The sequence below is a fragment of the Muntiacus reevesi genome, chromosome X (genome assembly GCF_963930625.1).
Source record: "Muntiacus reevesi chromosome X, mMunRee1.1, whole genome shotgun sequence".
Lineage (NCBI taxonomy): Eukaryota > Metazoa > Chordata > Mammalia > Artiodactyla > Cervidae > Muntiacus > Muntiacus reevesi.
Genome location: NC_089271.1, coordinates 45,602,612 through 45,629,298, shown reverse-complemented (window position 1 = coordinate 45,629,298; position 26,687 = coordinate 45,602,612). Strand labels below are relative to the sequence as shown.

Sequence of the window (26,687 nt, the reverse complement as noted above, 5' to 3'; positions counted from 1 at the left end):
TCCAGAGAGGTCAGCCATTTGGCTAATGAAATGTTTGTGTTACGTCAGGTATTGGTGGACCAAGTCAGTCTTCACGACCCAAGCACACGGCAGGGCGGGGAGGTGGGTGGCATTAACAAGCAGTGAATTTGACGCTCTGCCTCCACCCGCTGGAGTATCTAGGCCGCCCAAGTCCGCCCCTGGGAGGGAGTGTGTGTTGGACTTCAGCCAGCCTTCTCCGTGCAGGCAGCAGAGTTCTGATCTGTACTTCAGGGTTGGGGCCCCTCCCTACCACTCCCACTCACTTTACTAGCCTCTAAGGCTCCATCTTCCGCCAATTGTGTGACCCGAGGAACCCGCCGCCCTGACGCCCAGTAGCTGACGAGCTGCAGCGCCAGGAGAGGCTCAGTTGAATGCAAACCTCCTTGACCCCTAGCTGGCTCCGCAGAGCTCTCGGGCGTGCCGGTAACCTGCTGAGGGCGACTGCAGCCTACAGGCGAGGCGCAGCTGGGGGCCAGGGGCGATCACAGCAACCGGTGGCTGGTTCTCTTTTGGGCTGCCTCGGCGGCGACCAGCAGCGCTCCCTCCGCAGCGGCGCCCCTTCCGGAGCTGCCTCTGTGCTATCCTCCGCCGGTCCCCTAGCCCTGCCGCTCATCAGTGGGTCAATCCAACTTCTGGCTACGAGGGACGGGGACCCTCCATCCAGCCTGCCGCTCTACTCCGGGCTTGACCGTGGCGGAAGGAGCGCAACCTTGGTGAGGACCCACCCACCCCTAGGTCCAGTCGTCCAACTGAGCGCTTCTACCACTCAGTGCTTGCAAGGTAACTCCCACTGTAGGCTCTCTGCGGAACTAGTGCCTTGTGCCGGCCAGGGCAAAGGCCCACTTTTGCCACAAGCTTGGGGAAAATGGCCTAGACTAGGGCTACCTGGGGAGCCTGCAGGGACCACTCGGGCATGCCAGGATAGGTAGTTGAGCAGGAGCACCTGCCTGGCGCGACTCAAGGCTTAACAGTTTGCATGGTTCAACAATTGAGCTTATAGATTTAGGAATGTAGGGTAGCTGAGTTCTACCGTGGGAATGGGATGGAGAAATGAGGAAGAGAGATGGGGGAGGTAAGGAGCCAAAGACAGTGTTGGGGAAGCTGCCAGTGGCAGTGTGAAGCTACTGGCTCCCCTGAGGACCGAACACTTCAACACTTGGTCACCTTGGAGTGTTGTGCTCAGTTCAGCCTTTGCTTGTGGTGTAAGGGGCTTGAGGCCACAAGGTAAGTGCACTTCTGTTGACCCAACTCTCCAGGTAGAAATCGAAAGACAACCTCTCGTTATAAATATCAGAAATTTGTGGAAAATGAGGCCAAGCTTAGTCCCCCTATTTGCAGAAAGATGAAATCTGAGTGGGTGAAGGATAGTCTTGCAGTGAACCATTTTGAAGGAAGGGAAGTAGAGCAGAGGTGCTCTCTTCAAATGCCTTCAAAGCTGTCATGTGGAAAAGGATTATTTGTCTTAAGTGTCTCTAGGAAGGAGAACCCAGGATGGGTCAGATTTCAAAAGAGTGAAAACCACCAGGAGGCAGAATTAAGCTTACTATAAAGGAACCTCATTCTAACAGGATGGAGGAGCATTTTTATTGTGTATCAGGCAATTTGCTAAGTGCTTTACATATATTATCCCATTTAACACTTAGCAAGGTTTGGATATGTCCAATGATAAAATGGAATGCCAGGAAATAGTGGAGTCTCTGCTCATCTGGGCTGAAGCTCTTTCTGTTCTTAAGACGAGGTTTGTGACAACCATCTATTCATTTGCTGAGGCTGAAAAAGGCTTGTACAAGAAATTGGGAGAGTCTATCATTCATTCATGTCGTGACTTTAGAGAAATCCCATCATCTCTCTGGACTTCAAGTCCCTCTTCTGTAAAGTCAGAGAATTGGACTTCACTAGATTGCCTGAAAAAAAATCCCTTTGACCAGTAAAAATAAAATTGTAAAAAAAAAAAAATGAACTTTAGTTTTTTGCACTCTTGAATTTACAAGAGTTGAAGAATTGGATCTCCACAGCATCTTGAAGATGGACCCCTAAAGGAACTAAAATGCTTATCCCTTCTTTCACTGACTGAGGTGTGACTCTAATGTCCATCCAACAGATACACTTTCAATAGCTGTAGTGTTTCCCAACAGTCAAGGTCTCTGAAGAGCAAGAACTCAGGGCCTCCTTTGATGTTGCTTGAATTGTCCTATGACAACAGCATTGCTTTCTAGTCACTGCAAAGACAGTTGCTCCGTCTTGTTATGCAAAAATGCAGAGCATCTGCTGTTGTGGTGCATTGTACTGAGCAACTGGAGATGAGGGCAGAGAGTAATGGATGAAATAGACTCTTTCCCTTAGAGAGCTTCAAGTCATTTGTGGGAAAGGCAGGTACAAGGATCACAGACCATGTTATAAGGCAGAATGTTGCTTTGAGGGGGGTGTACAGAAAAGGCAGAAATCATGTGGAGCCATAAAAATACACTAGGTTAGAAATTTGGGAACCTTAGATTCTAATCTTGGCTGGTCAGTTAAGGCAGCTCAGCCAACCTTCTGAGACCTGAAACTTTAAGACTTTCTGATATTAGAGGAGAATTTCTGGTTTGGGTGGATTCTCAAGAGGCATTTGTGGTGGGCCTTGAAGTACTCTGGGTAGGGTTTACACTAACAGAGGAAGACAGCAGAGACTGGGACAAAATTCCTGGGCACATGAAAAACATGTGTGCTTTCATGGATATGTTGTTGTTGTTCAGTTGCTCAGTTGTATGCTACTCTTTGCAACCCCATGGACTGTAGCACACCAGGCTTCCCTGTCCTTCACAATCTCCCAGAGCTTGCTCAAACTCATGTCCATCAAGTCAGTTATGCCATCCAACCATCTCATCCTCTGTCATCCCTTCTCCACCTGCCTTCACTACTTCCCAGCATCAGGGTCTTTTCCAATGAGTCGGCTCTTCACATCAGGTGGCCAAACTATTGGAGCTTCAGCTTCAGCATCAGACCTTCCACTGAATATTCAGAGTTGATTTCCTTTAGGATTGACTGGTTTGATCTCCTTGCTGTCCAAGGGAGTATCAAGAGTCTTCTCCAGCACCAGAGTTTGAAGGCATCAGTTCTTCGGTCCTCAGCCTTTTTTATTGTCCAGCTCTCACATCTGTATGTGACTACTGGAAAAACCATAGCTTTGACTATACGGACCTTTGTTGGCAAAGTAATGTCTCTGCTTTTTAATATGCTGTCTAAGTTTGTCATTGCTTTACTTCCAAGGAGCAAGCATCTTTTAATTTCATGGCTGCAGTCATCATACGCCATGCTTTTGGAGTCCAAGAAAATAGTCTATCATTGTTTCCATTGTTTCCCTATCTATTTGCCATGACATAATGGGATCAAATGCTATGATCTTAGTTTTTTGAATGTTGAGTCTTAAGTCACTTTTCACTCTCCTCTTTCACTTTCATCAAGAGGCTCTTTAGTTCCTCTTCAATTTCTGCCATAAGGGTGGTATCATCTGCATACTTGAGGTTATTGATAATTCTCCCAGCAATCTCAATTCCATCTTGTGATTTATCCAGCCCAGCATTTCACATGATGTATTCTGCATATAAGTTAAACAAGCAGGGTGACAAGATACAGCCTTGACATACTCCTTTCCCAATTTGGAACCAGTCTGTTGTTCTATGTTTAGTTTTAACTGTTGCTTCTTATTCTTGACCTGCATACAGGTTTCGCAGGAGGCAGGTAAGGTGGTCTGGTATCCCTATGTCTTTAAGAATTTTCCACAGTTTGTTGTGATCTACATAGTCAAAGGCTTTAGCATAGGCAATGAAACAGAAGTAGATGTTTTTCTGGAATTCTCTGGCTTTTTCTATGATCCAGCGGATATTGGCATTGATCTCTGGTTCCTCTGCATTTTCTAAATCCAGCTTGTACATCTGAAAGTTCTCAGTTCACATATTGTTGAAGCCTAGCTTGAAGGAACTGGCAGCTAATGGCTAGTGTGACTGATGATCCAAAAAAGGGAAATAGAAATTGGGGTTGAAAATGGAGCCTTTGAACACTAGACTCAGACAGTTTGAACCTGCTCCTGAAAAGGCAAATTTAGCAGCTTGCAGCCATGCTTGGTTTTTGAGCTGGAAAGTGCCAGTGAACAAATACCTGTGACATTGTGTAGTTTCCTGTAAAAAACTATGTCTTATCCAATCTTCATTCTACTCAGAAGTTCAAGGAATGGCAGTGCTTCCCTGTCTAATGGTAGACAGTACCTGCTAATGCCAATGGAGAAGAAACACCATAGGGCTGAAGTGACCCATCCTTGAGATGGCTGCCAATGAACTGCACGTGGTCTGGCCCTTTGCTTGGAGTGAGGATGGTCAGCCTTGTTGGCTGCTGAGGGATGGAAGATGACACTGGTGGACTGAGTGTAATCCTCACTGTCTGACTGAGGCTGAAGGACATAGGGCACAGTGGAGACCTGGAGAAGGGCAAAGGAAGACAGAGTCTTCCAGATCATGTGACTTGACTTAATGGTGTATCCTGTCCAGAAAAAAAGATTTTGGAAACCACCAGTGGAATCAAGAGTGAATCCAGGTTTCTGATGTGGTCTGGTGATATTGAAGAAGCCTAGCCAATTCTGCTACAGAGATGGAAAGAACTTTTGCCTAGGAGTCAGGAGACTTTAGTTTAATCAAGTCTCTTTCCCTCTCTGAGCCTCACTTTTTCCACTGTTAGTTATGGAAGTGGGGGAGGTTGGCCTCAGTGATTCTTTAGGTCCTTTCTAGCTCTAACGACCTAGGGAAGATATATGATTTGTATCCCCCATGGGTGAATCCAGAGAGACTTTGTCCAGATTTGAAGTTATAAAACTGGGATTCATTGTGAACTGAAGACTTACAAAAAAATCTGTGTATTGCAGACTGGGACTCCTTGTCCTTGTCAGAGGAAGGTCAGAAAGAGTGTCATTGAGCTGAATTCTTAGGATATTTCCTTTCTCAAATCCACTTCCTTTTCCATCCTCTATCAACAATTATTTTTCAGATTTCCAGTGACCATTGCTCTGCCCTTAGTACCTGGCACATTGGGCCTTTTTTTTCTATTTCTTCTTACAGAGGGGAAATTTTGGGCTCTTTGCCTTGTGTTTACACAGTGAACCTCAGAGCCATCATCATCTTCTCTTTCCTAGAATCCAACATACACAACCTTGTTGTCCCTTTTGACTTAACTGCTAAGTCTTTATAGTCAATGTTGATAATATCTTTTGTCTTTTATTGAATTTTAAAACATAAGAGTAATTCTGCAGCTTACTTAGAAATGCATCAAAAGATAAGAAAATACAGTGCCAAACTGGGCTCTACGCTACACAGCCATGGATGGGATGGGGGGAGGGGAGGGAGGTTAGGGAGGGAGGGGGTGTGTGTATAATTATGGCTGATTTGCATTGTTGTATGGCAAAAACCAACACAACATTGTAAAAATTAAAAAAAAAACTTTACAAAAAAACTTCAAAAAATGAATAGATGGATTATTAAGTAAATAAATGAATAATTAATAAATTGATGCTAAATCAATAGATAAATGAATGAATGGCAAACAGATAAATAAAATATGGGGGTGGAAATAAGTAACATACAGTTAAAAGGGCTATGTGCTCAATCGCTCAGTTGTGCCCGACTATTTGTGGTCCCATGGACTGTAGTCTGCCCTACCCACCCAAGCTCTTCTGCCCATGGAATTTTCCCAGGCAAAAATAATAGAGTGGGGTGCTATTTCCTTTTCCAGGAGGTCTTCCCAACCCAAGGATAGAACCTGCCTTTCCTGCATCTCCTGCATTGACAGGCAAATTCTTTTACCACTAGTGTCACTATCTTGTTGGTTGCGCTAGTGGTAAAGAACCCTTCTGCCAATGAAGAAGATATAAGAGATGCAGGTTCATTCCCTGGGTTGGGAAGAGCGCCTGGAGCAGAGAGTGGAAAGCCACTCCAGGATCCGTGCCTAGAGATTCCCATGGACAGAGGAGCCTGGCAGGCTACCATCCACAGGGACTCACAGAGTTGGATACAACTGAAGTGACTTAGCAAGCACGCCACCTGGGAAGTCCCAATAAACAGTCATATTGCAGGTAATTCAAACTATATAAAAGTACACAGAATAAAAAGGAAAATCTTCTTACATCCATATTTTCCTCCCAGAGGTAAATATAGTTCCCAGTTTTCTGTGTATCCTTTTAATCCTTCTTTCTATATGTGTCCAAAACTAAATGCATCCATACTAACCTAATAGTTTTGCTTTTAAATTTAAATGGATCACACTTTATAGCTGAGTCAGTAATTTGCATTTTTGATTTCACAGTATATTTTGGACATCTCATTTCAGTATATGGATCTACATCATTTTAAAAAACAGCTACATATTTCATAGTATGGGTATACCATAGTGTATTTAAATATTTCTTCTGATGGACAGCTAAATGATTTCCAATTCTTTCCTATGACACATAAGGCTTCAGGATATTTCTTTGTGCATTGGTGGTATAGTGGTGAGCATAGCTGCCTTCCAGGATACTTTTTTGGTTATTTATTATGTACACGTGAACATCTATTTCTGTAAGGTAGATTCCTAGAAATGGAATTGTTGTGCCAAAAGAGCTATGCTTTAAAATTCTGCCCCTCCCCTCCAATATTTCATTATGGATATTTTCAAACATACAGATAAGTTGAAAGGATTATACAGTGGACACCCATATATCCACTACCTAGATTCTACCATTAACATTTAACTATATTTGCTTTATCACATATCCCTCTTTCTATACATTCATTAAGTCATCTTTCAAATTCTGTACATTGTACAAATTATTTTGAGCCATTTACATATTTCTTACCACTGCAGAGGTTAAGCACATAAAAATATACTTATTAGCCATTTATATTTCTTTTCTATAAATTTTCTTTTCATATTAGTGCTCATTTGTCTGTGGTAGCTTGTTCATATTTTGCTCGTGGATCTGTGAAAGCTCTTTATTTTGTAATATGTCTTATGCAGTGATGATCTTGCAGAACTCAGAGTTTTTCCAAAAACATTATTTGGCTGATTGAAAATTCTTTCCTTTCAACCCATCTCACTATTTTCATCCTCAAACTGTCATAATTTCTCTCCTGGACAATTTGTTTAAAAACAAATCTGATGGTATCACTCTCCTGCTTAAAACAAATCTGATGATGTCAACAGTCCCACAGTGCAGAATATAGTCCAAGCTCTTTAGCCTAAAATCTAACTCTGTCTGACAATAAACTGCCTCTCTACTGCTATCTCTTCTACTCTAGTTAGCCAAATCTAACAACTTGCTTTTCTTCATGTGCACACCAAAATTTTTATCCTCTTTTATTTTTCCTCAGGCTTTCCATATTCTTTACTCCTCCCATCTCCACATGACTAAATTTTATTTATCCTTTAAGGCCTCTTCCACATAGTCACATAGACTCTTCCCAAAGTCGTTCCTTCAAAATGCATGTACTTCAGAGGAAATGTACACTCTTCTCTGAAGTTTCAGTCTCTCTCACTCTCCCCCTCCTCTTCCCCATGCTCCACACCTGAACTAGCTATTATCCTATTTATTTAGTTACATGCGTAAAAAGGTATTGCATTTTTCTGTTTTCTTTTTCTTTAAGGGCCTTAAACATTAGGTGCTGAAAAAATTAAGAAATGGATGAATTTAGCCTGAAAATAAGTGCAGACCCATATACCTAAAGAGAGGAATTTGCATATATGCCTTGGCATTTTTGGTGTATCTGAAGATTTTTGGGTGGAGTGCAATAGAGGCATATGGAAGGATAGAACAACTTAGAATGTTTTCAGTGCTGATTGATGTACTTTCTCTCAGACAGACGATTTAAGAAATACAACTTAGTGATGGAGGTTATAGGTGGGAACCACAGAGCTATTTCTGAGCTGTTAACACTTTGGGCACTGCTGATATGCCAAAGTCAATCTGAATGTAATGTGGCTAAAGCTGCTTTGTTATGTCATCTTGGACAGACTGCTAACACACTCTGAACTTCAGGTTCTCATTGGTCAAACAATGGGAAAATAATACCTATTTTGCCACAGGAAAGAGCAAATTGCATGATCTGTGGAAATATACAGTTTAAAAAGAATTAAAATACTACATACGTTTGAAGTATTTCTGATTCTTGTGGTGTTGAGTCAGGAGACCTGAGTTCGAGGCATTACTTTTGACAAGTACCTTGCCCTTTCTTGGCTTTGGTTTGCCATCTATACAACTTTATTAGACTAGATTTGTGATTTTCAGCAAAGATGTATTTCATGGAGGCCCAGTATGCTCCCAGTGGAACTCCTTGGGCTCTAAGATTATCTTCTGGGTTTGTACACAAGAGATGGTCTAGACTAAGCTAAATAATCTCCAAAATTCTGTGAGTTCTGATGTTCTTGATTCTGTCTCTCTAGTGGCTCTGCCATCATTGCAAAATGTGGAGGTAATGAATCTATTCAGATAGATATATTCAAGATATTCCTATCTGAACCTCTCTCACACGTCTTTCCCAGGGTCTTTACTGTCTCCAATTTTCTGCCAGGGTCTGTGGCCTGTCTCCTAGGACTGGCTATTTTTGGAGCTTGTTCTCAGTTACCAAGGCCATTGTTAATGCCACAGTTGAGGGCTGTGGGGGCAATGGCCAATGGAAGAAGGAAGGAAGACACAGCCTGAGTTCCCAAGTGCTTTGTGGAAACCCCCTCGACCACGACATTTTGGGTTATGAATGGGAAGAGCAGCATTAGTGAAATAAGTAGTCTATGAAGGTTCACTACCCATTCCCCTAATTTGATTCTCAAAGCTTACAGCTAGCTTCAATTAGCTTACAGTTGCTATCTGAAGTCACTCCTGGCTTTTGGCACACAAGCAGATGGGACTGGCCCTTGCCTAACACTTAAAGCCAAGCTCTCAGTGTAGCTCTCAAGGCATAATTCTAAGCTAGCCTATCTCTCCTATTTTTTCCATCCATTTATTAGGTAACTGAATCCTAATAAACCTAATTGAGGACCACCCTCAAATAAAATGTAACTGAGCTCCAGAAAACCTCGTTAATGACCATTTGCAAACAAAACACCACAGTTTGTTCTGTTTCAGAATGGCATTTTCCTGATTTAAAAAAGAACAAGGAGGGAAAAACTGTATTCAACAGTTTGAAATTCCTCCCAAGTATATTTCAATCCAAATATTGACCAACTAAAGACTGAGGAGAGAAACAAAAGGGGAAGAAAAGGAGAAAAAGAGAGATGGGGGTGGGAAGGTGCGGTGAAAATCAGTGAGTGACAGAGGCACTCACAAAGTAAAATTATGAAGTTTTGAAGTGCTCTTTACCCCTGTGCCTTCACAGCTCCAATCTGAATGAGAGGGAAATTATTCATAACAGCTCATCAGAAGCAGTGATCAGAATACCATTACCCCAGACAACTGTTGGTCTCCCAGAAGTAAGCCCCCTTAAACAAGCCATTTGTTCACTTTTGCCCTGCTTACCCATCCCCCCAACCTGCTTGTTGATATCTTGATGCTTTCATAACTACCATTCTGCAAGCTAGACTGGGGTTCAGGAAGTCAAGAGAATTGGGATGTTGGAAGTTGAAGAATGGGTAGGAAGTTTGGACCCTCGGGCTGAGGACCTTGAAGCTAGAACTGGGAGAGTTTATATAGTCAGTACTCTGTTCTTCCTGTCCCTGGTGATGGGGGGTTGTTGGGAGCTGGGGGTAGGGTTAGAGGACAAGAGAATGTAGGCTAAAGAAACTGGGTCATGAACAATGTTTAAGTCAGATAATCTTGAAGCCTGATTTTAGTCAACAGCTTCCATCACTTTTTTCCTAGTCCCAAACCAGTGATGAAAGCACATTTGCTTTTTTCTTAGTCTTACCATTTTTATTCCTGTGGAGCAAAATGAGAAAGAGTCAGGGGGATAAGACTTGGGAGGAAGGTCAGGTGAAATAAGAGTCAGCTAGGGTTTCAGAGAAGAGCTGATAATCAGGACAGTAGGAATGGGTTTCTGGAGCAGAACAGGGTCTGGTGGGCAGAGGTTCCCTGCTTATCTATCTTGACTTCTGACAGAATCCTGAGCAGGAAACGGGCTGTACTCATATTGTTCTCCAAGGTTGGAGGACAAGTGCCTTGTGACCTTCTCCATCTGCAAAAGTTGAGACAGGTCTGTTGGGAAAGCACTAGGCCCTGTGTCTGGGGTCTCTGCTCTTCCCATCCCCAACTTTGATTACTGGACCTCTTTTTCTTGTTTTTATTTTTATTTGTGTGTGTTTGTGTGTGTGTGTGTTTATTTTTTTCTGGTATGGAAAACAATAGACCTCATGAGTCCTGAGAGTCTGATTCCAGGAAATAAGGGGTGAAAATGGGTGAGTGTGGGGCATAGTGCCCAGCTTCATGGTATTCTAATTACCCACTTCATTTGCTTCATCCCTTTGCCCTTAGCTCCCAAGTGCCATAGCTCCACAGTTCCTTGTCTTTTCTCTCTTCCCTTCTATTCTGTTCCTCCCCTCAGTTAAAGCCCAGTTTCTTCCATGCCATTTGATCTCAGGTAGATTTTAAGAAATGTCCTGTGATTAATTCATACTAAGGTGTACTTGATTGATTTACAGTCATCTTTTCCATTCTCTCACAGAATAGTTCTTCCTCTCTGATAGCAGTGTTTGGCTATCATTGGTGGACCTTTCTGGCTTCTGGCCCCCATTCTTACTTCATAGTTCAGTTCTGTTCAGTCACTCAGCCATGTCCGACTTTTTGTGACCCCATGGACTGCAGCATGCTAGGCTTCCCTGTCCATCACCAACTCCCGGACCTTGCTCAAACTCATGTCCATCAAGTCGGTGATGCCATCTGCTCTACCATCCTCTGTTGTCCCCTTCTCCTCCTGTCTTCAACCTTTTCCAGCATCAGGGTCTTTTCCAATGAGTCAGTTCTTCACATCAGGTGGCCAAAGTACTAGAGCTTCAGCTTCAGCATCAATCCTTCCATGAATATTCAGGACTGATTTCCTTTATAATTGATGGGTTTGATCCTTGCTGTCCAAGAGACTCTCTCTTCTCTAACACCACAGTTCAAATCTGACTTCACAGATAAGTAATAAATAGAGCAGATTTTTCTCTGTCGTCAGGTTATTCATCTATAAACCAGGATAATAGTAAGTACCTCATCAGCTTATTATGAAAATTAAATGAATTTATGCAGTAAAGCACTTGGAACAGGGCCTTACACAGAGTAAGTCCACAATAAATGTTAGCTGTTATTAATTCTATCATGAAAGAAGCAGTGTGGTAGTATGAAGAGAGCACTGGATTAAGAGTCAAGAGTTCTAATACTAGCTATTCCACTTTCTTGATATGTCTCCATGGACAAGTTCCTGATCCCTCTGGGTTTTAGTTTCACTACTGCACCATGAGGAATGGAACCAAATTATTTTTAAGGGCCCTCATAAGTCTGTCATTCCTAGTTATAGAATTCTAATCCCCTAAGGACAGCAGATACTTAGTCAAGATGGTGAGGTAAGAGCAGGATATGTAAAATGCCTGGGTAGTAAGCCTTCCACAAAGTAAAGGTTTTTGCTTGATACTGGCATTAAAGTTGCCTTTAGGCTGTTAAAAGTTGACATATAAGTCAGAGAGTTTTAGCTATAGACTGAGAAGCTGCAGCAGCTCCAGAAGTCCTCTGTATTTAGTTATATAAAGGTTTAAAAATCCTTATATATAGGCAAATTCACAAGACTCTTACTACCCTAGGGGTGTATGGGAACTATCATCTAGAATATAAACTTACTCTCTTTGCATGTCATTCTCACTTCAAGCTTCCCTGTGATCACCTGTCCCTTAGTTCCAGACAGAGTTGGCTGGGCCATTCACTGTTCCCCAGAGAGAAACACTGGGTTACATATGTGAAACATAGACTGATTTTCCCTGGGTTGAGATAATCTCCTCACTTCTCACTATATCTCCCTCTCCAGAACTCTGAGGCTCTTTACCTTCCTAGGCTTGGGATGTGAGAAAGATCACTAATCTAATATGAATATAAGAGGAAGTGGAGCATTTTGCTGAACCTTTGGTTTGACCCTTGGTAATGAATGGGACAGAGTTTTCTGCACTAATCTTCTTTTGCCTATAACTAGAATTCGGTGTGCCAACTTCCTCTTGGCTGAGTCAAGAATGAATTTTATACCATGGGGTCGTGATGTATCTCAGCTTAGATTCATAGGAAAATGTTTTTCCTACTACTGTCTTTTAATTCCCCCCCCCCACGCTGAATCTTATGCATTAAAGTAATACAGGCTGGTTGGCCAGTCTTAAGGCTCTGGTGGAGAAGAAGCTGCTCTGTCTGAGCCCATGCTATTCCTGTGACAGAAGCCTGCAGATGTAAATTAATCTGCAAAGGTAGGAATGAGCCACTCAACCTCTTTCCCTTATGCAGAGGTGAACCTATGGAGGTTAAAGGTTGGAGTTGGTTTGGGAGAGTGTTTGGGTAAAAAGGAGAGCAGGATGGGAAATAGTAAGACTAACTTTTAGACAGTCAACATTTATTGAGAGTCAACTATGTGCTTAGCCTTTGACCAGGCAATGTTGTAGAGGGGAGGAGAGACTAAGGATGGGTGCAAAGAGATTGTAGGGGGCGTCAGAGGAGCAAGGACCCTAGCCCAGAATTCTTCACATCTAAGACTTCCTCACTGCACTGTTGGAGCAGCAAATGATAGTTAAGTTATAACCTGTGTGATCTTAATATTCAGAAAATCAGAGGAAGTAGAAATCACTTCCCACTGATGTGGGCCAGTGCAAACCTTTGTAGGATGTGTAAAGAGAAGCAAGGATAATATTACAAGCAGACTGTAAGGCATTATGGCTTAACTGTGAATAAATGTTGATCCTCTTCATCTGTTTCACCATCTAGGACAATTACTTCATTTTTCTCCCCACATCTTTTACCCTCCCTTCCTCATGTTCTTTGACTGAATAAAAATGCAGCCAACACTTGGAGATGCCTCTTTGGGAGCCAGGCAACACTACAGCTTTGTGAACTGGTCCATGTGTCTCTTGGTCATTATATTCCACTGTCTTGGAACATGCAATAGAGAAGTTTTGAAGGTGGCAAAAGCCTCTTATCCTCATCTCATACATCAGAGGACAGAGAGGAGAAGCAAGAACTACAATCGTGCAGCCTCCAGAACAAAAACCACAATCACAGAAAGCTAACCAAAATGAACATATGGATCACAGCCTTGTGTAACTCCATGAAACTATGAGCCATGCCATGGAGGGCCACCCTAGAAGAATGGACATGGTGGAGAATTCTGAGAAAACGTGGTCCACTGGAGATGGGAATGGCAAGTCACTTCAGTATTCTTCCCTTGAGAACCCCATTAACAGTATGAAAAGGCAAAAAGGTATGACATCAGAAGATGGGCCCACCCAGGTTGGTAGGTGTCCAATATGCTACTGGGGAAGAGCAAAGTAAGAGCTCCAGAAAGAATGAAGAGGCTGAGCCAAAGCAGAAATGACGCCAAGTTGTGGATATGACTGGTGAAAGTAAAGTGTGATGCTGTAAAGAACAATATTTCATAGGAACCTGGAATGTTAGGTCCATGAATCAAGGTAAATTGGAAGTGATCAAACAGGAGATGGCAAGAATGAACATTGACATTTTAGGAATCAGTGAGCTAAAATGTTCACTAACTAAACTAAATGAACTAAAATCAGTGAACTAAAATGGGCAGGGATGGGTGAATTTAATTCAGATGATCATTACATCTACTACTGTGGGTAAGAATTCCTCAGAAAAAAATGGAGTAGCCCTCACAGTCAACAGAAGAGTTCAAAATGCAGTACTTGGGTGCAATCTCAAAAACGACAGAAGGATTTCAGTTCATTTCCAAGGCAAATCAATCAGCATCACAGTAATCCAAGTCTATGCCCCAACCACTAATGCTGAAGAAGCTGAAGCTGAATGGTTCTATGAAGACTTACAAGACCTTCTAGAACTAACACACACACAAAAAAATGTCCTTTCATCATAGGGGATTGGAATGCAGAAGTAAGGAATCAAGACATACCTGGAGTAACAGGCAAGTTTGGCCTTGGAGTATAAAATGAACCAGGGCAAAAGCTAATAAGGTTTTGTCAGGAGAAAACACTGGTCATAGCAAACACTCTCTTCCAACAAGAGAGGCCATTCTATTCATGGACATCACCAGATGGTCAATATCAAAATCAGATTGATTATAATATATTATTTGCAGCAGAAAATGGAGAAGCTCTACAGAATGAGCAAAAACAAGACTTAGAGCTGACTGTGGCTCAGGTCATGAGCTCCTTATTGCAAAATTCAGGCTTAAATTGAAGAAAGTCGGGAAAACCACTAGGCCATTCAGATATGACCTAAATCAAATCCCTTGTAATTACCTAGTGGAGGTGATGAATAGATTCAAAGGATTAGATATGGTAAACAAAGTGTCTGAGGGTTTCCCAGGTGGGGCTAGTGGTAAAGAACTCACCTGCCAATTCAGGAGGCATAAGAGACACGGGTTTGATCCTTAGGTCAGGAAGATCCCCTGGAGGAGGGCATGGCAACCCACTTCAATATTTTTACCTGGAGAATCCCATGGACAGTAGAGCCTGGCAGGCTAGAGTCCATGGGGTTTCACAGAGTCTGATATGACTGAAGCAACGCAGCATGCACACACACACAGAATGCCTGAAGAACTATAGACAGAGGTTCACAACATTGTACAGGAGGTGGAAAAAATGCAAAATGGTTATCTGAGGAGGCCTTACAAATAGCTGAGAAAAGAAGAGAGGTCAAAGGCAAAGGAAAAAGGGAAAGATATGCCCAACTGAATTAAGAGATCCAGAGAATAGCAAGGAGACACAAGAAAGTCTTCTTAAGTAAACAATGCAAAGAAATAGAGGAAGACAAAAGAAGACCAAAGACTAGAGATCTCTGCCAGCAATTTGGAGATACTAAGGGAATATTTCATGCAAAGATAGGCACAATAAAGGACAGAAACCACAAGAACCTAACAGAAGTAGAAGAGATGAAGAAGAGGTGGCATGAATACACAGAAGGCCTATACAGAAAAAAGTTTCAATGACCCAGATAACCACAATGGTGTGGTCTCTCTTCTAGAGGCAGACATCCAGGAGTATTAATTTAAGTGGGCCTTAGGAAGCATTACCTGGAACAAAGCTTGTGGCGGTTATGGAGTTCCAGCTGAGCTATTTCAAATCCTAAAAAGTGATGCACTCAATATGCCAGCAAATTTGGAAAACTCAGCAATGCCCGCAGGACTGGAGAAGGTCAGTTTTCATTTCAATCCCAAAGAAAGGCAGTGTCAAAATATGTTCAAAGTACCATACAACTGTGCCAATTTTATATACTAGCAAGGTAATGCTCAAAATCCTTCAAACTAGGCTTCCACAGTAACTGAACTGAGAACTTCCAGAGGTACAATCTGAGTTTAGAAGAGGCAGAGAAACCAGAAATCAAATTTCCAACCTTAGTTGGATCATAGAAAAAGCAAGAGAATTCCAGAAAATATCTACTTCTGCTTCATTGATTATGCTGAAGCCCTTGACTGTTCCGGTGTACATCATGCGAGATGTCTCACAGGTTGACTCACAAGCTGGAATCAAGATTGCTGGGAGAAGTATCAACAACCTCATATATGCAGATGTTACCACTCTAATGACAGAAAGTGAAGAAAAACTAAAGAGCCTCTTGATGAAAGTGAAAGAAAAGAGAGAAAATACTGGTTTAAAACTCAATATTCAAAAAACAAAGATCATGGCATCCGGTCCCGTCACTTCATGGCAAATAGATGGAGGGAAAATGGAAACAGTGGCAGATTTTATTTTCTTGAGCTCCAGAATCTGTGCGGTTTGTGACTGCAGCCACAAAATTTCCAACCCTACTCCTTGGGAAAAAAGCTATGACAAACATAGTGCATTAAAAAGAAGAAACATCATTCTGTCAACAAAGGTCCATATAGTCAAAACTATTGATTTTCCAGTAGTCATGTACACATGTGAGAGTTGGACCATGAAGAAGGCTGAGTGGAAAGAATTGATGGTTTCCAATTGTAGTGCTGGAGAAGACTCTTGAGAACCCTTTGCACTGCAAAGAGATCAAACCAGTCAATCCTAAAGGAAGTCAACTGTGAATATTCATTGTAAGGACTGATGCAGAAGTAGAAGCTCCAATGCTTTGGGCACTTGATGCAAAGAGATGACACATTGGAAAATACTCTGATGCTGGGAAAGATTGAAGGTAAAAGAAGAAGGGGAGGACAAAGGATGAGATGGTTAGATAGCATCACTGACTCAATAGACATGAATTTGAGCAAAGTCCTGGAGGGAGTGAAGGACAGAGGAGCCTGGAGTGTTGTAGTCCATGAGGTCACAGAGTCAGATGCGACTTAGAAACTGAAAAACAGCAAAATTTATTTAATTTTGCTTTTATTTCTTTTGCTTTAGGAGACAGGTACCAAACATATTACTACAGTTTATATCAAACAGTGTTCTACCTATGTTCTATTCTAAGAGTTTTACAGTTTCAAGTCTACCTTTATGTTTTTAATACATTTTGAGGTTTTTTTTTTTTTAATATGGTATGAGGGACTGTTCTAATCTCTAATTATTTAAAATATAATTGTCTAGTTTTCACAGGAGTAGTTATTGATGGGACTGTCTTTTCTCTATTGTTTATTCTTTCCTCATTTGTCATACATTTATTGACCAGAGGTGCATGTGTTCATTCTGGGGTCTCTATTCTGTTACATTGATCTATGTGTTTGTTTTTATGCCAGTACTATGCTTTTCTTTAAAAAAAATATAGTGTTAGCTTTGAGTATAGTCTGAGGATGGGAAAGTTGATACTTCCAGCTTTGTTGTTCTTTTTTAATCAAGGTTGCATTGCCTATTTTTGCTCCTTTTTCGTTCCAAATGAATTTTCGAATAATTTGTTCTCGTCCTATGGGAAAAATACCAAGGGTACTTTAATAAGGATTGCATTACATCTGTAGGTTCCTTTAGGTAGTTATGCCATTTTCACAATATTATTCTGATACAAGAGCACAGGCCATCTTCTCACTTCTTTGTATTATCTTTATTTTCCTTTATGAATATTTTATAGTTTTTAGATTATAGGTCTTTGACCTACCTGGTTATTTCCCAGATATCTTGTTCTTTTTTTGTGACATTAAACAAGATTTTTAAAGAAACTTTCTGTTTCTGATATTTCATTATTTGTATATAGAAAAATAATAGATTTCAGTATATTAATCTTGTATCCTGCAACTTTACTGAGTTATTTTTTTTTTCATTTATTTTTATTAGCTGGAGGCTAATTACTTTACAATATTGTAGTGGTTTTGGCCATACACTGACATGAATCAGCCATGGATTTACATGTATTTCCCATCCCAATCTCCCCTCCCACCTCCCTCTCTACCTGATCCCTCTGGGTCTTCCCAGTGCACCAGGCTCGAGCACTTGTCTCATGCGGTGTTGGAGAAGACTCTTGAGAGTCCCTTGGACTGCAAGGAGATCCAACCAGTCCATCCTAAAGGAGATCAGTCCTGGGTGTTCATTGGAAGGACTGATGCTGAAGCTGAAACTCCAATACTTTGGCCACCTGATGCGAAGAGCTGACTCATTTGAAAAGACCCTGGTGCTGGGAAAGATTGAGGGCAGGAGGAGAAGGGGACGACAGAGGATGAGATGGCTGGATGGCATCACCAACTCATGGACATGGGTTTGGGTGCACTCTGGGAGTTGGTGATGGACAGGGAGGCCTGGTGAGCTGCGATTCATGGGGTCGCAAAGAGTCAGACATGACTGAGCGATTGAACTGAACTAAACTGAACAATCAACAATCAGAAAGAGAAATTAAGGAAACAATCCCATTCACCATTGCAGTAAAAATAATAAAATATCTAGGAATATAATTACCTAAAGAAACAAAAAACCGAGTGCCTGAACAGGTGGAGCTATGCAGAAAGTCTGGGCAAAGAGGCCTTTTGAACACCAGCTACAAGAAGCTCAAAAAAAGACTGACAGGGTCATAACGTCTGCCACAGAGGCAGTCTGTGTCCCTGCACAATTGGCGCCTCCAGGGTCCCTGCAAACCAAGCATCTGTACCACCTTCACGATCAACTCTCACTGGAGCAGAGTTGTCACCAGCAAAAAAAAAAAAAAAAAAAAAAAAAAAAAAAATCTTGTGTTTATGCATGCTGGGTCTCTTTGGTCCTGTCCAACTCTTTGCGACTCTGTAGACTGTGGCATGCCAGGCTTCTCTGTCACAGAGGGGGTTCTCCAGGCAAGAATACGTGAATATATTGGCTGATACTGGCTGCCATACCCTTCTAGTGTGCTATATTAACTGCTTCCCTAGCTGCCACCCCCCCCCCCCGAGTACCTGAATCCATGCCACCCAAGCAGCTGCACCACCTCTGCACCTGGCCCTCAGAGGGGTAAACCCAAGCTCTTCAGGGTAGCCTCAGGAGCTAACCCCAGTGGACAACCCAAATGCAGAGGTGGAAATAAAACCACAGTTGAAACCCTGGGGCAGTGGGGTTGAGGAAGAAGTCCCAAAACCTTCCCAATAGATGTACAAGCTGCAGATTAAATCCACATGATCAACTAGGCAGACTCTATGTCTATGGAATATATAAAAGGACATTGAGAGCTCCCACAAAAGAAAAATGCACTAGTTCTGATACCTGTGGACATTGGAGGAAATAACACACAGGAATAGGACCAGATTAGAATATGAGCTGCCCCCATAGCAGGTCCAGAGATCAGGACAGTGTTGGAGGGCATCCTAGGGAGGTAAGGTGGACTGTGATTCCCAGTGTGGGAAAGGACACTGACAACAGTGACTCAAGAAAAACATTTATTATTCTTATCTTTTGACTTGTTCTGTAGATCCTTTCGGACATTTTTTTTCTTCCCCCCCCCCCTTTTTATTCCCCTCTGTTGTAGTTGTCAATTTTATTGGCACTAAGAAATTCAACTAAGCTTTTGAGATTTTTTTCCCCTCAGTCACATTTTTTACTATTGTCATAAACCTTTGCCTCTATGTTAGGCTTTGGCAGTTCTGTGGAGTTTTCTTTTTTCTTTTTTTTAATTTTAATTTTTTAAATCTATTACTATTTTTTCCACATTTATTCCTTTGTTTGCTTTTCTTACTGTTATTTTCCCCTTTTAGTTAATCTTTAATGTATATACATCTTCTTTATCTACCTCTATTTAACTTTGCATATCTATTCTTTGTTTCTTTTCTTTCTCTCCTTTCCTCTCAACAAATTTGTTAGTTTTATTTTCATTGCTTTATTTCCCAGTTGGCACCTTGCTTTAGTTTTCTTTTCTAGTTTGTGCTTTAATTAGTTTTGTTCTGGTAGATATAATTTTTTGCTTCCTTTGTTTGCCAGGTCAATCTATTGTACTTAATTTTTGTTGGACGCTTTTGATTTTGCTTATGGATGTATATGTGTATATTCAGTCACACTTTCTATTGTTGTTATACACCTCTGCCTCTGCAATGGGCTTTTGCAGTTTTGTGGACTTTTCTTCCCCCCCCGCCTTTTTTTTCTGGTTCCATTTTTTCTCTTTTCTCTTTTTTATAATTTTATTTTTTAAAACCTATTATATTTTTCCTACATTTATCCCTTCGTTTGCCTTTCCAACTGTCTTTTTCTCCTTGCAGGTAACCCTTAATGTATATAAATCTTCTTCATCTACCTCTATTTAACTTTGCATATCTATTCTTTCTTTTCTTTCTTTCCCTTCCTCTCAACATATTTGTTACCTTTGTTTTCATTGCTTTATTCCCCACTTGGCACCTTGCTTTAGTTTTGTTTTCTAGCTTGTGTTTAAGATCGTTTTGCTCTTAACTGGTAAATATAATTTTGATTTCCTTTATTTGCTGGATCAATCTACTGTACTTTATTTTTGTTGGACTGTTTTCACTTTGCTCATGTGTTCATATGTATGTGTGTATATTCCATTATTTGATTTATTATTTGCCTGATTTTGTAACTGCATTTGTCTGGGATTCATCTTTGGTTTCTCGTTTTTGGATATTTGTTTTACTATCCCTTAATGCCATAACAAACCACTTGTGGAATTTTTGTTCCTGACCAGAGATCAAACCCTGGGACTTTGGAGTGGGAGCACTGACTCCAGGACCCTAGACTACCAGAGAACTAACCCCAGCGAGCATCAAATAGTGCGAACTTCCTCAAAGGAAGCTACTTGAATACAGGATCCAGCATCACCCAATGACCAGTTGCACCCTGTACAGGATGCCTCATTTAAACCACAAAGAAACAAAAGTACAAACTCAATCATCAGCAGACAGGATTACCACTTCATTCAGTCTTGCCCATCAGAGAAAAAACAAACAAACAAACAAACAAACAAACAAAAAAAACCCAGCACAAATCTCACCCTATATGAAGCTCACACAAACCACTGGACCAACCTTAGGAGGGCAGAAACCAAAAGGAAGAAAGAATTCAACCTTCTTAAAGGCAAGAATTCAACTTTCCTTGAAGCCTGGGAAAAGGAGACCTGAAACACAATAACTTAAAAAAAAAAAAAATGAAAAGGCAGAGAAATGCTGCATGAATGAAAGAGCAAACTAGAAACACATAAGTCAAAATAAATGAAGAGGAGATAGGAAAATTTCCTGAAAAAGAATTCAGAATAATGATAGTAAAGATGATTAAAAAAAAAAACCTTGAAAATAGAGAAAATGAAAGATTCATTTAACAAAGATGTAGAAGAATTAAAGAATAAACATACAGAGACAAACAACACAATTACTGATATCAAAAATACTCTAGAAGGGAACAATAGCAGAATATCTGAAGCACAACGAATCAGTGAGCTGGAAGATAAAATGGTGGAAATAACTTCTGAAGGGCAGAATAAAATAGAAAGAGCTGAGGACAGTCTCAGAGACCTTTGGGACCATATCAAATGCACCAACATTCGAATTATAGGGGTCCCAGAAGAAGAAGAGATATGAGAAAAGTTTTGAAGAGATTATAGTGGAAATTTTCCCAACATGGAAAAGGAAATAATCAATCAAATCCAAGACGCACAAAGAGTTCCATACAGGATAAACCCAAGAAAAAAACATGTCAAGACACATATTAATCAAACTAATAAAAACTAAACACAAAGAAAGAATACTAAAATCAGCAAGGGAGAAGCAACAAGTAACATACAAGGGAAACCGTATATGCTTAATAGCTGTTCTTTCAGCAGAACGTCTGCACGCCAGAAGTGAATGGCAAGATATATTTAAATGACTGAAATGGTAAAATCTGCAACCAAGATTACTGTGCCCAGCAAGAATCTCATTCAAAATTGATGGAGAAATCAAAAGCTTTTCAGACAAGCAAAAGTTAAGAGAATTTAGTATCACCAAACAAGCTTACAACAAATGATGAACGAGCTTATATAGTCAATAAATGTAACAGAAGAAAACAGGCCTACAAAATCAACACCAAACAATTAGAAAATGGCAATAGAAACATATATATCAATAACTAATTTAAATCTAAATGGAGTAAATGCTCCAACCAAAAGACAAAGACTGGTTGAGATACAAAAGCAAGACCCATATATATGTTGTCTACGAGAAACCCACTTCAGACCTCAAGACACATATACACTGAAAGTGAGAGGATGGAAAATATATTCCATGCAAATTGGAAGCAAAAGAAAGTTGGAGTAATAATCCTCATATCAGATAAAATAGACTTTAAAATAAAGAAGATTACAATAGATAAGAAAGGACACTACATAATGATCAAGGGATCAGTCCAAGAGGAAGACATAGCAATTGTAAATATCTATGCAGCCAACATAGGAGTGCCTTAATATATAAGACAAACACTAACAGACATAAAAGGAGAAATAGTAACAAAGTAATAGTCAGAGACTTGAACACCCCACTCACACCAATGGACAGATCATCAAAACAGAAAATTAATAAGGAAGCACGTCTTAAATGATACATTGGATGAGATGGATCTCATTGATATCTTCAGGACATTCCATCCAAATGCAGAAGAATAGACCTTCTTCTCAAGTGCACATAGAACATTCTCCAGGATAGACCACATCTTGGGTAACAAATCAAACCTCAGTAAATTTAAGAAAATTGAAATCATATTAAGTTGCATCTTCTCTGACCACAATGCTGAGACTAGATATCAATTACAAGAAAAAAGTATAAGAAAGACAAACCATGGATATTAAACAACACACTTCTATATAAGAATAGGTTACTGAAGAAATCAAAAAGGAAACAAAAAAAAATCTAGAAAAAATGTCAATGAAAGCACAAGTAAAAATCTATGGGATGCAGCAAAAGCAATTCCAAGAGTGAAGTTTACAGCAATACAATCCTACCTAAGGAAACAAGAAAAACATGGAATAGGCAACCTAACTTTACACATAAAGCAACTGGGGAAAAAAGAAAGAAAAAGCCCTCAAAATAATAGAAGGAAAGAAATCAGAAAGATTCGAGCAGAAATAAATGAGAAAGAAAGAAACAATAGTAAAGAATAATAAAATTAAAAGCTGGTTCTTTGCAAAGATAAACAAAATTAACAAACCCATAACCAGATTCATCAATAAAAAGGAGAAAAAAAAAGAGAAAAAAAATAAAAAGGAGAGAAGAATCAAATCAACAAAATTAAAAATGAAAAAGGAGAGGTTACAACAAAAAATGCAGAAATACAAAGGATTATAAGAAACTATTATGAGCAACTATATGGCAATAAAATAGATACCCTGGAAGAAATGGGCAGATTCTGAGAAAAGTTCAATCTTTCAAGACTGAACCAGGAAGAAAAATAAATTATGAACTATCCAATTACAAGCACTGAAATTGAAGCTGTGATCAAAAGTCTCCCAGAAAACAAAAGCACAGGACCAGATGGCTTCATAAGATAATTCTACCAAACATTTACAGAAGAGCTAATGCTTTTCTTTCTAAAAATCTTTCAAAAAATTGGAGAGGAAGGAACACTTCCAAACTCACTCTATGAGGCCAGCATCACCCTGATACCAAATCCAGACAAAGACAACACAAAAAAAGAAAACTGCAAACCAATATCACTCATGAACATAGATGCCAAAATCCTCAACAAAATGTTAGCAAACAGAATTCAGCAGCACATCAAAAAGCTCATACACCATGGCCAAGTTGGGTTTACTCCAGGGATGCAAGGATTCTTCAATGTATGGAAATCAATCAATGTGATATACCATATTAACATATTGAAATATAGAAACCATATGATCATCTCAATAGATGCAGAAAAAGCCTTTGACAAAATTTAGCACCTATTTATGATTAAAACTCTTCAAAAAGTGGGCATAGAAGGAACCTATCTCAACAAAGTAAAGGCCATATATGATAAGCCTACAGCAAACATTATTCTCAATGGTGAAAAACTGAAAGCATTCCCCCTACGATCAGGAAGAAGACAAGGGTGTCCACTTTTACCACTATTATTCAGCATAGTTCTGGAAGTCCTAGCTACAGCAATCGGAAAAGAAAAAGAAATCAAAGAAATCCAGGTTGGAAAAGAAGAAGTAAAGCTCTCACTGTTTGCAGATGACATGATACTGTACATAGAAAACCATAAAGCAGTGTCAGAAAATTACTAGAGCCAATCAGTGAATTTAGCAAAGTTGCAGGATACAAAATCAATACACAGAAACCACTTGCATTTCTATATACCTACAATGAAAAATCAGAAAGAGAAATTAAGGAATCAATCCCATTCACTATTGCAACAAAAAGAATTAAATATCTAGGAATAAACTTACCTAAGGTGACAAAAAAAAAACTGTACATAGAAAATTATAAGACACTAATGATAGAAATCAAAGATGACATAAACAGATATAAGATATTCCTTGCTCTTGAGTAAGAAGAATCAATATTATGAAAATGACTATACTGCAATTTAATGAGATCCCTATTAAATTGCAAATGACACTTTTCACAGAACTAGAGCAAAATATTTCACAATTCATATGGAAACACAAAGGACCCCAAATAGCCAAAGCAGTCTTAAGAAAGAAGAATGGAGCTGGAGGAATCAACCTGCCTGACTTCAGACTATACTACAAAGCCACAGTCATCAAGACAGTATGGTACTGGCACAAAGACAGAAATATAGATCAATGGAACAAAATAGAAATCCTAGAGATAAATCCACGAACCTATGGACACCTTATCTTCAAAAAAGGAGGAAAGAATATACAATGGAGAAAAGGGAACCTCTTTAACAAGTGGTGCTGGGGAAACTGGTCAACCACGTGTGAAAGAATGAAACTAGAACACTTTCTAACACCATACACAAAAATTAACACAAAATGAATTAAAGATCTAAATGTAAAAGCAGAAACTATAAAACTCCTAGAGGAGAACATAGGCAAAACACTCTCCGACATATATCACAGCAAGATACTCTATGACCCACCTCCCAGAATATTGGAAATAAAAGCAAAAATAAACAAACGCGACTGAATTAAACTTAAAAGCTTTTGTACAACAAAGGAAACTATAACCAAGGTGAAAAGACAGTCTTCAGAATGGGAGAAAATAATAGCAAATGAAGCAACAGACAAAGAATTAATCTCAAAAATATGCAAGCAACTCCTGCAGCTCAATTTCAGAGAAATAAACGAGCCAATCAAAAAATGGGCCAAAGAACTAAACAGACATTTCTCCAAAGAAGACATACGGATGGCTAACAAACACATGAAAAGATGCTCAACATCACTCATTATCAGAGAAATGCAAATCAAAACCACAATGAGGTACCATTACACGCCAGTCAGGATGGCAACTATCCAAAAGTCTACAAGCAATAAATGCTGGAGAGGGTGTGGAGAAAAGAGAACCCTCTTACACTGTTGGTGGGAATGCAAACTAGTACAGCCACTATGGAGAACAGTGTGGAGATTTCTTAAAAAACTGGAAATAGAACTGCCATACGACCCAGCAATTCCACTTCTGGGCATACACACTGAGGAAACCAGATCTGAAAGAGACACGTGCACCCCAATGTTCATCGCAGCACTGTTTATAATAGCCAGGACATGGAAGCAACCTAGACGCCCATCAGCAGATGAATGGATAAGAAAGTTTTGGTACATCTACACAATGGAATATTACTCAGCCATTAAAAGAATACATTTGAATCAGTTCTTATGAAGTGGATGAAACTGGAGCCCATTATACAGAGTGAAGTAAGCCAGAAAGAAAAACACCAGTACAGTATACTAATGCATATATATGGAATTTAGAAAGATGGTAATGATAACCCTATATGAAAGACAGCAAAAGAGACACAGATGTATAGAGCAGCCTTTTGGACTCTGTAGGAGAAGGAGACGGTGGGATGATCTGAGAGAATAGCATTGAAACATGTATATTATCAATTGTGAAACAGATTGCCAATCTAGGTTTGATGCATGAGACAAGTGCTCAGGGCTGGTGCACTAAAGTTTCCCAGAGAGATGGTATGGGGAGGGAGGTGGGAGGGGGTTCATGATGGGGAACATATGTAAATCCATGGCTGATTCATATCAATGTATTGCAAAAACCACTACAATATTGTGAAGTAATTTGCCTCTGACTAATATAAATAAATGGAAAAAAGTAAGTAAATAATGCTGCTAGGAATATTGTAGTGATGTATATTTTTTAATTAGTGTTTTGTTTTGTTTTTCATACCCAAGAGTGCAATTGCTGGGTCATATGGTAGTTCTAGTTATAGTTTTATGAGGAACCTCATTACTGTTTTCCACAGTTGCTGCAATAAATTATGTTTCCCATTAACAGTGTACAGTGTACAAGGGTTTCATTTTCTCCACATCCTCATGAATATTTCTTACTTTGTGTTATTTTTGATGATAGTTTTTCTAACATGTGTGTGGTGATATCACATTCTAGTTTTGATTTGCATTTCCTTGATGATTTCCCAAGTGTCTAAGTGGTAATGAATCACCAGTCAGTGCAGGAGATGCAAGAAATACAGGTTTGATCCCTGGCTCAGGAAGATCACCTCAAGGAGAAAATGGCAACCCACTCCAGTATTCTTGCCTGGAAATTTCCATGGACAGAGGAGCCCAGCAGGCTATAATCCATGGGGCCATGGAGCGTTGGAAATGACTAAATGACTGAACAGGTGCACCCTGATGATTATCAATGTTGACCATCTTTTCATGTGCCTGCTTGCCATCTGCATGTCCTCTTTGGAAAAAATGTCTATTTAGGTCTTCGGCCCATTTTTCTGATTGGGCAATTTTTTATGTTGAATTATATGGGCTGTTTATATATATTGGATATTAACCTCTTTTTTTTCTTTTTTTTTTTTATTTATTTTTATTAGTTGGAGGCTAATTACTTTACAATATTGTAGTGGGTTTTGTCATACATTGACATGAATCAGCCATGGAGTTACATGTATTCCTCATCCCGATCCCCCCTCCCACCTCCCTCTCTACCCGATCCCTCTGGGTCTTCCCAGTGCACCAGGCCCAAGCACTTGTCTCATGCATTCAACCTGGGCTGGTGATCTGTTTCACCATAGATAATATA

General features: G+C 40.0%; 1 protein-coding gene across 5 annotated transcripts in view; it reads left to right on the top strand.

The window, feature by feature from the left end:
- Window positions 1-365: 365 nt before the first annotated feature.
- ARHGEF9 (Cdc42 guanine nucleotide exchange factor 9) overlaps window positions 366-26,687 on the top strand; it is a 450,802-nt gene continuing 424,480 nt past the window's right edge. For 4 of the 5 annotated variants that reach the window (XM_065915654.1, XM_065915656.1, XM_065915653.1 and 1 more), the window contains exon 1: window positions 366-734. In XM_065915654.1, the coding sequence (XP_065771726.1) occupies window positions 393-734 (342 nt within the window). In that variant the 5' untranslated portion in view covers window positions 366-392. Of the gene's footprint in view, window positions 802-26,687 lie in introns of all 5 variants that reach the window. The other variant, XM_065915655.1, reaches the window with a different exon arrangement.